We start from the raw sequence: 13991 nt of genomic DNA on the forward strand, positions 1-13991 counted from the left end.
ATTACAATTAGCCTACTGTTGAGTCTTAATGTTATGTTAAAAAAAATCGGACCTTACATTTGCCTGTATCGGTGTTGTAACATTGCCTTATGTTTTTTATATAAAATAACAGGACTGTCAAGTAATCTGTTAGTCTTCACATCTTTGTCTAGTCGAGTTCAAGCTCTCAACAGTTTCTGGAACAATGATGGAAGAAATATACAAAATCTTTTAAAAATAACAGATCTACAAACTCACAACGTGTTTTGCAATACGTTGTGAGTTTGTAGATCGGTATAGGGCTCAAATGGTTATGCACGTTTAGTAAATAATGAAATCTACAAAGTAACTAACGTTTTCAAATCATTGTAGTGGAGTAAAAGTACAATATTACCTCTCGGATGTACAAGTATGGAAAACACTTAAAAGTACCCCTCAGTAAGACCTCAAAATGGTAGGCCTACTTTAGTTGTTTAGTACATTTAGTAGGCCTACACCTTAAAATTACTTTCAGCAATGTAGGAAATTAGATTAAAAAATCACACCTGTGTGAACCGAATGGTGCAACTCCTCTCTCTCTCTCTCATTAGCAGGCAACAGTGCAGCACTGTCTCTCTCTCTCTCTCTGTTTCTGCATGGCACAACAGCGCCCCTACTGGTGCTCATACATAGGTGAACACTGACATTGCTGGTTGTAGGAGTGGTTGCACCACTCAAAAAATACACTAATGTAAATGAAGCAATTACAAAAGCATCTTGAAACTGAAAATAACCGGGTTTAGTGCATATTTTGTACATGGAATCCACTTCACTTTTAGAGTTAATGAGATTGCTAAAAACATAATACAGAAGTTTAAAAAAAAAAGTCACAAGTGTTGGTAGTCCTATAAATAATGTAGGTGAGCTGACATTACTGTATTTATGACCTCCCAAACATGAAGCACGTTGAAGCTGCAATACATAACTTTCTTTTGGAGAATAAAATACAATTTTAATAAATCTGTCTGGTAGATTAATCCAATTACTGTGGTGGTTGGAGGAAGGTCTATTAATTAACATATCTCTGCTGTCGGGAAGAAACAACATATTTTCAGGGTCGGTGGTCAAATACAGATTTTGGGGTCCTTGACATGAAATATTGAGCACTGATATAGAAACATAGGTTTTTCACAAAACTGTCAGGATTTAGAAGACTTTTTTAATTTCATGCCTATATGGGTTAATATACAGTAATATGTGGCTGTTATAGACTGTAGTAATGTATTCCAAAGAGCATGAGGTAACTATTTGCCAATGAATATTCATTACATGCACATACACCATATTTACAAAACATGAGGGGTCCCATTGCCTTTAACAGTTTGCTGTCAATTTATTGGTACAAATATGCAAATACAAATAAAATGTAAATATTACATACATCAGTGCTGATATGTGTAACTTTTTATTTCTTTATTTCACAAACTCTTTGCTGAACAGAAATTCTTGTTAAAGTATAAACCGTTTAGAGATGAGGTTTCGTGCTGAGACTCAACTGGGGAAATCAACCAAAGTGAAAGAAACATTCCTCCAAATAAATATCACTTGTTTTCCCCAACATAAATTACATTATGAACACAATGGCATTATTGTTGATATTCTAAGTACCTCGGGGGGGGGGGGGGGGGGGGGGGGATGGTATTGAAAAATAACACAAAAACGGTTTATTGCAATTAGTGTAAAAGTCAATACCAAGAAAATAAAAGCAAATGAACAGACTTGGAAACCTTATAGGCTTATACGTTAAGGGTCAACAGTTCTGAGAATGAATGCATGTTGGTTACACGTTCATTCCATGTGTCTTCCGTTTTATTTGGACTTTTTATATATATATACCGTATATATATATATTTAAGTCTAGTTTTAGTTCGTAACATGTTAGTAACACGGAATAGTCAGGACCAAGATTAGAAGAAAAATAGCAAATCTAAAATTCTTTAAGATTTTACAAAGACTAACAAGTCTTGGTAAACACACAACACTATTTCAGTTGGCCTTTGTGGTTGTAAGCCTCGTTTGTATTCATTATTTCTGTTAACTATCAAATGTGTTCCCCCCCCCCCCGCACCCGAAAATAAGAAAATGTTGAGGATTGTTTGTGATCAAAAGATGTACACATCCCTTTTTCCCCATTTAACCCATTGTGGGCAGGAAGTAGGAACCCCTTTTGGTGTTTTAAGCATTATGTTATACTTTAGCTATTGAAAAATAGCAGTTCTACAAGCTTGTAGAGCGGCACCGAGTGTCGCGCTACGAGCTTGTAGGTCTGCTATTTTTGAAAAATCATGAAAATGTAGTGCAAATCTTTCACAGCGAACGTTTTTAACTCAAATATTTGCTTCTGGGGGTCCCTGGAACAACATATTTTCAGATGGGGGTTGTTTGAGAAATGTTTGAGAACCACTGACATAGAATCATGGGTTTTTCAGAAAACAGTCAGGATTTAGAAGGCATTTGTAGAATCGTCTTCAGGTCTAAATGGGTTAAAGGCAGATGCTGAACTTACAGCAGAAAACGTAGACAAAATAACGGTTTGCACACCATAGCTTCCCTTTGCATATTGATTTTCAGTACCACTGGAGTGGGGTGAGCGACATTCCAAGCACAAAGAGCAGTGTCTCTCATCTTATTTATGACTCACATTTGTCATTAGAGATGTTCAGTTTCACATATCGTTGCTGTCGGGAGGAAACCTCATAAATCCATTTTTGAGGTTTTTGATTTTTTTTTGTGGCATAAATCAGTGCTATTGAACATTCGAAAATATTGAACCAATGGAAAGTAGTAAAAATAAAAAACTTTGATGAGGCTGTATTGTTTTTTTTTTTTTAAGTATAAGGTTTTCTTTATTGCCTGAAAATGTATATTTTTCATCTCCTGAAAAATGAACATTTTGGAGTTATGAGGTTTCCTCCCAACAGCAGAGATATGAACAGTGCAGTGATATGTTAACAAGCACATTTGTAAATATAAATGGCTTGACCAGCAAGAGAGACACACACACAGGTGGTACCAAAAAATAAATATGCAAAAAGAAACTACAGATTGTGATGACTTCAGCTTAATAAAGTCTTAGCCCATGTTCTTTCTATACATCTCAAGAGCAGCCTCCTTCTCTCGCAAGAGATCTTTCAGTCTTTCTATTCGTTCTTGCATTTTCTTTTCATTCGTTTCAGACCCAACCGACGTGGCGGGCAAGTTGCCGTTGGCCGGACTGTCTTCAGTGGTGTGACCTTGCTCGCCCTCGGTCGAAAGACCGAGCTTTGTCCCCAAAGTTATTTGTTCAATCTTCCTCGGAACCTTAGCTGATATTTCTTCCCTTTCTACATTACTCAACTTCCTCGGTCGGCCCCTTTTCCTTCGTATTTTACCCGACTCCGGCAGCACACCGCCTTCTTGCTGAGTTAGATCTTGTTTCTTTTGTTTGGCGTGTGGCGTCTTCTTTGCCAGTGCAGCTACAGGCATCCCACACGGACAAGCCGTACACATCTTTGGCTTACCTTTCCTCTTGGGCTTCGCACTCGACTCAGCGCAACAGGGTTTATGATGATTGGTAACAGTGCCATGTGCGGCAGGGCCACCATTTTCATCTGCACAGCTGACGGGATCTTCGTCTACTGGCTCCATGGGGCCAAACATCTGTTCAAACTCAACATTGCAGCGTGTGTCTTTTGGTGTGCTTCGATTAGTACTGTGAACCCTAATCTCTAGCCCGGGACAGGCGGCAGAGAGAGGCGCGGTCCTCAATTCTGCATTTGAACGTTGCGTAGGAGACCAAAGATCCAGCGTAGGGTTTGGTGTGGCGAGGCCATCTGCCCAGGTGGTGTCCGTCTCATTCACCACGGGGGAACCATGTCTCTGCTTTGGGTCACCGAGGTCCTGTGAGAAATTATAGAAATAAATACTTTAATAACATCAGATACAAATTATTTCATGCCATTTGCTTGCACAGTTTATCAGAAAAGTGCCCAGTGTTCTCCCTGTTTCAACTTGCTCGTTGATCCCTGAATGGATTTGAGGGGAACACGCACCGTCACACCACTGGCAATGACTGGAATCCCTTTTGACGCGGACCCAGTTCTGGTGGCGTCAATGTTCTCCAGGTATATACGAATATCTGACGTTATCCCAAATATCTGTCTCAGCAGGTGATCACATTTGGATTTCTGGCAACAAAAAACAAAAATCAACAAAATGATGCGCTTAATTCCAAACTCCAACATTGAAAGTATGAAGATAGAACCGATAGTCTGCACTAACAAACAATTTGACAAATGATTTATTGAAGTGAATAATTAGTTGTCTACTCAAAGATATTGGCCATTGAGCCTAAAAGCCTTAGAGCTCTATTTTCGCCCATGCTAAACCCCTTACGTCTTTGCCTTTTACTATTTTGAAAAACATTTTTAAATAGTTAAAATAGCCGATCTACAAGCTCACGAATTGTCGATGTAGACCGGCTAGCTACCGGTAGTTGTTGAAATGTCTTTCAAAATAGTAAAAAAAAAAAAAAGAAAGGCAAAGAAGTTTAGGGATAAGGGGTGGACGAAAATAGAGCCCTTAAGGGGAATACCACTCATTTTCAACATTTTACCATTAATATACCTTAAAGAAAATTGGAAATAATAAAAAAGTCCCCCCATTCTGTGTTGCTTAGAACTGGAGGTCTGAAAAGAATCTGTAACATTATGAAGTACATCTCAGTGACATCACAAAGATGTACTTCGTAATGTTACATATTTCTTTCAGACCTCCAGTATGGGGGGTCTTTTTATTTTATTTAACAACTCTAAGGTATATTATGCCATAGTAAAATGTTGAAAATGTGTGGTATTCCCTCTACAACTATTGTACCCTTAAATAATATAATCAATAGGTCTGAGTTTCTGAGTGGGGAACCATTGTTGGTATCAGGACAAGACACTGAAAATGGGAACTTTAGTGCAGCTGGGGGAATAAAAGACAGGACATTTAAAAATACAGAATTAGAAATAATATGTTTATGAGAAAGATAAGAGAGCCATGCTACAGTATATTGATTGGGCACTTATTCAGGACGGGAACGCCTTTTGGTATTTTAAGCATTAGCTGTTGAAAAGAATCTACAAGCTCATAGTGCGACACCGAGTGACTTAGAAACAGAGGTTTTTCAAGAAACTGTTAGATTTAGAAGACATTTCTTTAGTAGAATCGTCTAAATGGGTTAACACTAGACATACAGTGTGTGTCAGTCAGATAAACGATGTGATGATACCAAACGCAGTGGCCATACCTCCACATCGTGGCTTTCGTTCTCCAGTGTCACACTGATGCCGTCCGAGATGCTGTCCTCATGTTGAATGTTCTCCATCAACTCCATCCATTCCACGTTAATGGGATGCACTGTCACACTCTTCATCGGTTGCGACGTGGCACCGGCGTGCTGACCGTTGTTTTTCTTGCCTCCCTCACCATTAAGATTCCTTTCCATGCCTGGGCCAGGAGTAGCCACACATGGTTTGCTGGTGCCACTTCCGTGACCGGTGAGTATTTGTCGTTTCCCGTGAACCTCTCCACCGACCCGACCACGATTGACAGCCGTTGCGTTTTGATAGCTTCCATTCGACATTCGATCACTACCAATGACCATGCTGTCTGAAATGTTGGCCAATTCCGAAACAATGGGATGCATTTCCACACAATCCACCGGTTGGGACGCACTGTGCCGACTGTTGATTTTCTGGTCTCCGTCTTTAATGTTTTTAACGTTTTCCATACCTGGGCCAGAAATATTCTCACTAGGTCTGTCGGTGGTATTAGGTTCCCTTACATGACCAGAGAGTATCTGTTGTGCCTCTTCACCAGCTTGACAATTACCAGCAGCAGGAATGCTTCGACGGTTTCCATTCGTCAAGATAGTTGAAATGTCTCTACCAAGAACCACATGCTTATCCAGCTTTCTCACGCCATTTTGTGCAGGGTCTTGCGCGGGTGCCAATTTACTCGCTGGCACGTTATTGATCCTATTTTTCTCTGGTCCAAACATGGAGTTGGGTGGATTATAGGACACAAATATGACATTGCGAGGATCATCAACTAGGGCGCCTTCATTCATTGAGATAGTTGTACTATCTCTACCAATGACCACATTCTGGACCGGACCTTTATCCAGCTTCCCCGTGCCATCTCGCTCAGGTCCTTTCGCCAGGTGTTGCACAGGTGGCATGTAGGATACGAATATGACGTTGTCTTCATCCATCTGGGTGATATGCTGCATACTTGATAGCACCTGCGGCATGGTGTCATCCTGAGGCTCATCGTCACAGAGGTCAATTATGTCATTCGATCCAGCTGGAATTCTAATTTGTATGGAGTTCTGGCTTGTATTCGATGTTTGAGGTGCACCTGGAACATTTACTAGTTGCGAGGGTTGTGAGCTTGCTTTTTTAACTCCTCCACAAGACTTTGCTGCTGGAGGTGAACTAGGGAGAATATTACCCCTTTTAGCCAAAGCATACACCTTGTCATTGCACATCATTAAGGCATTGTCCTTTTTGGGTCCACTTTTTGGAGGACTTGGTGAAGAAACTGGTGCCTTCTTTGGTGGGGCAGTTACATGTGTGTTCAACTTCTGCGTGGATTCCCTCTCAGCCACAGTCTTGGATTCCGTGACAGGTGAATTCACAGGAACCAGACACGGTGCCAAGGAGCCATCTCCCTCTTCAATCACCCATTTTATTGGGCTCTTAGGCCTCTGTGAATCAGTGGCACCACACCTTGAAACTGGACTTGATCCTGTTGAGGGTCTACGAGAGGTTTGGTCTACTGACTTGGAAGGTGACTTGATGCTGGTGACTGAAGTTGTGCGTAGTGCAGGAGTGCTCTGATTCATGGTTTGTACAGGCGACAAGAAGAGCACTGTTGGTGAACTTGAGCTGGTAGCTGACGTGGGTGTAACAATCTTTTTCTTAATGGCTAGCACGAGTTCAGATACTGTTTTGGGGACTGTTTTGACTTGTGCCTTGGAGGGAATGCACAAGTTCACAGTCACTGGCAAGTTATTTTTAACCGTTAACGACTGCCTTTGGGGTAGTCGAGGCAAGGCACCCCGAGCTTGTGTCACAATATTAGTGAGATTTTGTGGGGCAGAGTTAGCGTTTATAGTACGGTTGCCATTAAAATGTCTTCTTTCCTCACCAACGTCTTTAGGTGAGGAAATTTGCCTCTTCATAAACTGTCCATTAGCTGAAGTATTCAAGGTTACTGTGTTTACAATCTGAATATCGGAGGAGTTGGTTGTCGTTTTGGGTCTTTGTGGTTGAACGCTGTCCACTATGTAATTGCTTGTTTGGGACTGTACAAACTGTCCATTGACCTTTTGGACAGGAATCAATTTCATGATGTTTCTTCCATCTGCACCAATAGCTGGCATTGCTTGGTAGAAGACACCCGTCCCACTGAAAAGAAGAGAAAAGATATATAGCTGGCCAGTATAAAGTTTAATTAAACAAAGCAAATAAATAGAACTTGTTAAAGAGTACCTCCACTCAAAAGTCAGAAAACAGGCAGTTCTCAGTGTTGCACCTGCTTCTACGGTTTCAGACTTTTAAGTAGAAATAATTGTACAAATGTGGGCCTGAAACTTTGCTAATTTTTTTAAATACCTCACATCATAGTACTGATGCCATAGACTGGCCTAAAAGTACTTTGTGCCCATTTCACTTGCACATTAACCCAAGCAGGCAATCATTGCATCACTCCTAGTATTGGAAAGGTTAGAGAAATTAAGGTGGAGCTAGTGCTACTTTTCAGGTAGGCCTAGTGGGTTCCATAACAGATTGAGACAGGTTGGGATTACCATCATCAACCTCAAAATTAGAGGCATTAATCAACAAATCAATATAACCCATCACAATCATTACTATGTTGCAGCACACAGAAAGTGAAAATGTATATGGAACTAAACCAGCTCAGTGTCCTTGTGGTTAGAGTGTCCTCCATGAGACTGGGAGGTCGGGGTTCAATCCCCGGCCGGGTCATACCAAAGACTCTTCAAGAGCACTTCAAGTCATAAAGGGACTGGTTTCAGAAAGGGCCAGTGCCTCCCTGCTTGGCACTCAGTGTCAAGGGTTGGATTGGGGGTAAGTCCCTGCGACATACTAGCGTCATGTTCAGGGGGTGTACTTGTACATCAAGCTTCCTCACGCTACAGAAACAGCTAGGGAATATAGGCTCCTGCCCTATGGGCCCCATGGCTCGGCAAGGCTACTTACATATGGAACTAACTTTAGCACATCTGTAAATTAAATGAGGCATTTAGTCTCACTTAAGCCACCTTCAAATAACATTTTGTTTTTTGTTTTAATTTAGCTCTGATGAGTGTACACGCGTTTAATTAACCAAATGGACCCGTTCCAACACTGAGGATTTTACAGTGGCCGTCTGCAATACTGCTAGTAGTGCACATGCTAATTCAGAATATTGAGGAGAAAGCGTGCAATTACCAAGTGTGTGGTACAGTGGATTGTTGTGGAAAATTAACAAGTAGTGCAACTAGTTACCGTTAGCAGGGAGTAATATGCACACAAAAGAAACAAGCCCAACATCGTCAGTCAGTAATATAAAGGACACTGCTGGCTGGGCAAAAAAATAATTTAACTCAACAGGACAACTGTTTTAAAGTATTGTACAGTGACAACTAAAGTTTATTTAATGTTTATGTTGTACTATTACTAAAAAACGATCTAAAATTAAGGGATTTAAGATCATTAAAGCTGGGCTGTTGCCCGAGTCCAGTGCATTCTGCCAACTTCGGGTCCAGGACATTGTCACTCTTCGCTGTGATGAAGACCTGTATTCAAAACATGTTGTTGTTTACCATGTTTTAATAATAAAGGCTTTCCCCCGGCTGTGTTTTTTTCTCCACGCTTCAGTTCATCTGATCCATCACCTGATGGTGATGGCGGTGTGCCAATTAAACAGACTTTTAGCATCCACCAAATAACGTTACTTAAAATGAAGCCCAGCCTGCAGCCATAGGTGAGCGAGATTAGTATATCTTTCCATCATTCTGATGTGCAAGAAAATTATGTAGATAAATATAAGCACCTACATTCAAGCTTACCTGTAAATAGCATTGGACTGCATTTCTTTATTTGCGTTATGCATGCTGGGGGCACCTTAGACGATGTTCTAGTGGAAGGAAAAGGCTGCTGTGCATCACTGCTAGCTTGGCATATCTGCTGCAAAAAGGGAGAAAAAACAGATACATTTAAAATATAATCATTTCTGAGGACAGTGGCAAATTTAGAAACCAGAGAGGCTAAACAATAGACAATAGAAAATCACACCCGTGTTAAGTGAGGGGCGCTCTTATTATCATACGTCATCATACATCATCTCATTGGCTCATTCTGGCCAATAACAATTTGAGTCCTCACTTTTGTCTTCAATGTTTGTGTTTACACACTTTTGTCTTCAATGTCTGGACTAGCGCCCGTCAATATAAATAAGAATGGTAATGATTTATTTTGACTGATTAACCTGTTTAAAAGCATAAAACTAAATGCAAAAAAAGAAACATTAGCAATTTCACACCTTTGGGCATTTACGCACACACGCACGTCGCACGCACGCACACACACGTCAGGTCAGGTTGTGGCCTCCTGGTGGTGCTATAATAAGCCAGTGTGAAAAGGGTGCCATTTCTTCTTACGCCTTGGATGGCAATTGGATGATTTGAGGCATTTTGTTCCAAAAATGTATTTTGCAAAAATCAACCCGTTGGTGGCGCTAGCACATAAAAGGGTAGGATATATTCCTCAGCCTAGTAGGAACGTCTGTGAAAGATTTCACGTAAATTGCACGCTGCGTTCATGATTTGAGGCTTTTTGTTCAAAACGGGCCAATCCTGTAAACTTTGAAAGCCAATGTTAGGATGGAATATATGGAATAAAATATTGGAGAGATCTGTCTTGAGCACATGACTATAGAGATACTGTGGAACGATTTGCAGGATTTTTGGACAAAATATGGAGGAGTAATATCAACAAATGTGTTTTACAAAAGTCGGTCTCCTGGTGGCGCTATAACAGGCCGTTCTGGAAAATTTGGGGCAGAGGTTCATTGTTGGCATCTAGGGAGTGCGTGTGCAAATTGGGTTAACGGTGGCGGAGATTAGCTGTACACAGACTGACGGACAGACACACGGAGTGCAAAACATACTCTCTCCCCATGCCTTCGGCCTGGTGAGGACAATAAAATATAAATGTGAATAAACAGCAACATGGTGCATATTGTATGTGCATATAAAGGTGCAGCATAGAACAGAATATAGCCTATTATTCACTCTATTATTTCAGGAACATGCTCTTCATTCTCTATCTATTCTTCTTCCCTTTCCTGGAAAAAGACAAATAATGGAGCTTGTAAAAACAAGTATGCCATCATGCATTTCTCTTGACACCTAAAACCTGTGATGGGACTGAATAAGGCGGCCGATTCTGGCAAACCAGCTACAGTCCTGCAGTGCCATGCCGTAAAAACATAGTTTTCCACTGTCAACCGAGCCAAGCATGTCATGTGAGAGGAGGAAGACACCATCCGCCTTGATCGCCCCTCGATCATCCAGAGATTGTACAGTAACAGACTACAGCAACGTCAGTTACGTAATGGAAACAATGGACGACTGTAATGGCAGATACCAATGGGAATAGCTAGGCTTACACTTGATATGCTGCCGTGTAGCAGCCCCATATTCAGTTTCAGTCCCTACGCTTATTCTGTAGCTGAAGACAGCTCCCGTGTGCAAAACGCTGCGACGGTGTGTGAGAACAACATATAAACGAATGAATAACACCATGGCGTTATATTCGTTTTGTTTACTGTATTTTTCATTGAGTGTGCTGGACTTTTACTTTCATATGAAGTCAGACTTGAATGATAAAATACAACTATGATAGCCTTGACCCTCTAGGCTATAGTTTACCGTCTAGTGGTCTAGTCGTGTTAAACCAAAGTATAGCTTTGGCCAAAAAACATTAATCAAAGGGGAATCCAATCCATTCACTCGTTTCAACACAGCGGTTAGACCAGTTCTGTACTTCTTTCAGGCTATCCCTTTTGGTTCAAACACACTATAAGCCTGCCTATATCAACATTAAAGTCGCACTGCCCTTCAGACGTCAATCATCATCGCATTGTACTGTAGCGTTACTGTATGTAGTGTGTACTGTATTTATTTGACGAGGCGGCTGCGCCATCTAGTTAGTAGTTACAACTATGTTACGACTGCCAATAATGGCCGCCTTCCTAGATGAGTTACGTTACACACAAGCTGAACAGCGACTACAAGTACACACACAGATCCTCTCGTAATAAGACCGTATTTAAGCAAAAGGGGACGGTTAGGGTACCTGGTGGACGTTTAGAATCTACGTTGGTCTAGATTCGTCTCCCTTTTACAGCAGCACGGTTGTATTTGCCGTCGCATAGCATGGCAAGATGTATGCTTTTCTTTCTACATACATTCCTTTTTTCCCTTGTTTTGTTTAGTTTTTTTTCCCTCCCCAGGCTGTTCCTCGCTCAACTGTTTCCGGTTCCTCTTGAGTCGTTACATTTCCACATCCGTTCCGTTACAGCTGGAGCTGTAGTCTCGCGTAGCCAGACAACAGTCCAACAGTCTGGTAACGCGAGACTACAGGAGGCTGCGTTCAAGAATCAACACACGTTGTAACGATAGTGTTGTAGTGCAATGGGAGCCATTTGAAGTACACAAAACAGTCAGATGTTAGGGTACCTGGTTATTTCATAACCTGGGACCCCAAAAAAACATTTTACAGTTGTGTATACATTTCGCGATAAAGATCATTGTTGTTGTTACCATGTAAACATCTACTTCCGGTTTAAGATCATTCCCTGGAAGCAAGTGGTGCTGACGTGACATCTTGTGGTCATTGTGGAGATGGTTATTTTTTTACCACTCAAAATGGAAACTCTTGCTCTCCATTTCAACCTCTTATCTCCTTGGCGTATATTTTCTAATGGAGGTCCGGGTCTAATGAGTATGAATTTGGGGTCCTTGAAAAGTTTGGGAACCGCAGTGCTGTATACAACTCAGCTGTTCTATAATCACATCCTTCTGACAGGCTGACGTCAAGGATTATGTTTTCATCCCCCTGTGTGTGTGTGTGTGTGTGTGTGTGTGTGTGTGTGTGTGTGTGTGTGTGTGTGTGTGTGACATGTGTGTGTGTGTGTGTGTGTGTGTGTGTGTGTGTGTGTGTGTGTGTGTGTGTGTGTTTGTGTTTGTTTATCTGCCCACTAGTAGGCTACTAGTAGTAGTGAAAAGATTTCAGTGAAAAAGTGCTTCAACACAAGAAGAACGATAAGAGTTTCATTCTTTGTGTATCATTATTCATTTATTAGTTATCCCATCAACAGTCAGGACAACAAATGTCTTGGCACTTTTCTTTTACACAAAAAATAAACATTCTCTGGACTTTACTACACAATAAAAAAAAAATATATTTAATGCTACATCCAGTTGTTACACACGATTAATATTCCGACATGAAACAATTCATTGTTATCCTCCATATTCACAATATTATTGTAATATTTAATATCCAATAATAAACAAATAAAATACAATAAAAAACAAATCAGAATGTAGTTAAGAATCCATCCCAGAATACTGCTGAATACCTCCTAAAATCATAATTATGAATGTGACCCACTGAATAGGCCTACACAAACTAAGCAATGCATACACTCTCTTAATTCCCATTGGGGAGGCTATAGGCTAATTATAATTATTATAATTTTGTCTATTCTAACTGTAATTTGAAACTCAGTCAAAATGTTGATGATTAGCATGGCATTGAAAACACACCGCAGGAGGTCAGATTAAACTCAACTTTGGGCTGTCATTTTGTAGGTTAGATGATGATGTATAACTGTAAACAAATCACTGGTTGGTTGAGATCAACATAAGTTATGTTGAAGGGTACAATTTCTAATACCGGCATTGACTGTAAGTATCCATAAGTAGCCTATGTATTCTAATACTTCTGAATGTAAGTGTATTTAATTGTGTAAGTAATGATGTAATCGTTGTCCGAGCCTGTAAATATATCTATGCACAATTTACAATTTAGACATTTAGCATCTTAATCCAGAGTGATTTACATTAAGCAAGAACAAAAAGCAATACATCACATATATAAAAAAGTATTTATCATGAATCATATGTAAGCTAAGAACGTAACAGTGGAATATCTACTATACAATGAAACAATGCATGTATAGGCTACTTTATAGTGCTATGTCTACATAAAATGCTATCTAAGTCTACATAAAAAACTATCCAAGTTACATAAATTGGGCCTTTGCATACGCCTGTAAGGTCGTCGGTCGGTCGTATGTCTGGTCATGTGTATAGCAGAGTGGCTCACAACCTCAGCCTGATGGCCTAAAAGTCTCCCCAAATCATAGGAGATATCCCTTTTGCTTAGTGGATGTTGGCTTTCCACGCTGGAGACGCGGGTTCGATTCCCGGGTGTTACACATGCATGACAACTTCTTTCACAGCTAAATATTGTCCTCAGTGAATAACAGTATGTATGAGTGCATAAAACAAGTTTCAAATGAAATTGATACAATCACACTAGCTAGTAGAATCCATCCTTCAGTGATAATACACGAATACAATATACCTAATCCATTCGATACAGTATGTATTGGCATCTGTTGACTTTTACGGGCAAATGTTATATCCCTAAATAATTATAATACCCATTGATTCCAATGAGTAATGCAACAACAACAACAAAGTCTCGCTAAAATTGTGACTGAGTGACTTTCAACAGACCAGCACGTAAAATACCTTCCAGGTCATCACAACTTTTAAAATGGTGGAGGACCCTACAAAGGTACAGTATATGACAATCTCGGATCTCATCCATGGACAAAGAATGCCTGTTTTCACGTTGTCCTTC

At 40.4% G+C, this 13991-nt stretch overlaps 1 protein-coding gene across 3 annotated transcripts; it reads right to left on the reverse strand.

Moving 5' to 3' along the window:
- Positions 1–1331: 1331 nt before the first annotated feature.
- Positions 1332–11573, reverse strand: lrif1 (ligand dependent nuclear receptor interacting factor 1). Of its 3 annotated transcripts, none has more exons than XM_080764617.1 (5): positions 11412–11573; positions 9122–9236; positions 5291–7454; positions 4050–4184; positions 1332–3897 (listed from the first exon to the last, which is right to left on the reverse strand). In XM_080764617.1, the coding sequence occupies exons 2-5, from the start codon at positions 9163–9165 to the stop codon at positions 3091–3093; spliced, it is 3150 nt and encodes a 1049-aa protein (XP_080620743.1). In that variant the 5' UTR covers positions 9166–9236; positions 11412–11573; the 3' UTR covers positions 1332–3090. The 3 variants fall into 3 exon arrangements, with proteins under 3 accessions (XP_080620743.1, XP_080620742.1, XP_080620744.1); XM_080764616.1 differs by having other exon boundaries at positions 9122–9239; XM_080764618.1 differs by lacking the exon at positions 4050–4184 and having other exon boundaries at positions 9122–9239.
- Positions 11574–13991: the final 2418 nt, after the last annotated feature.

Source organism: Protomyctophum bolini (assembly GCF_963924005.1).
Source record: "Protomyctophum bolini genome assembly, chromosome: 5".
Taxonomy (NCBI): Eukaryota; Metazoa; Chordata; class Actinopteri; order Myctophiformes; family Myctophidae; genus Protomyctophum; species Protomyctophum bolini.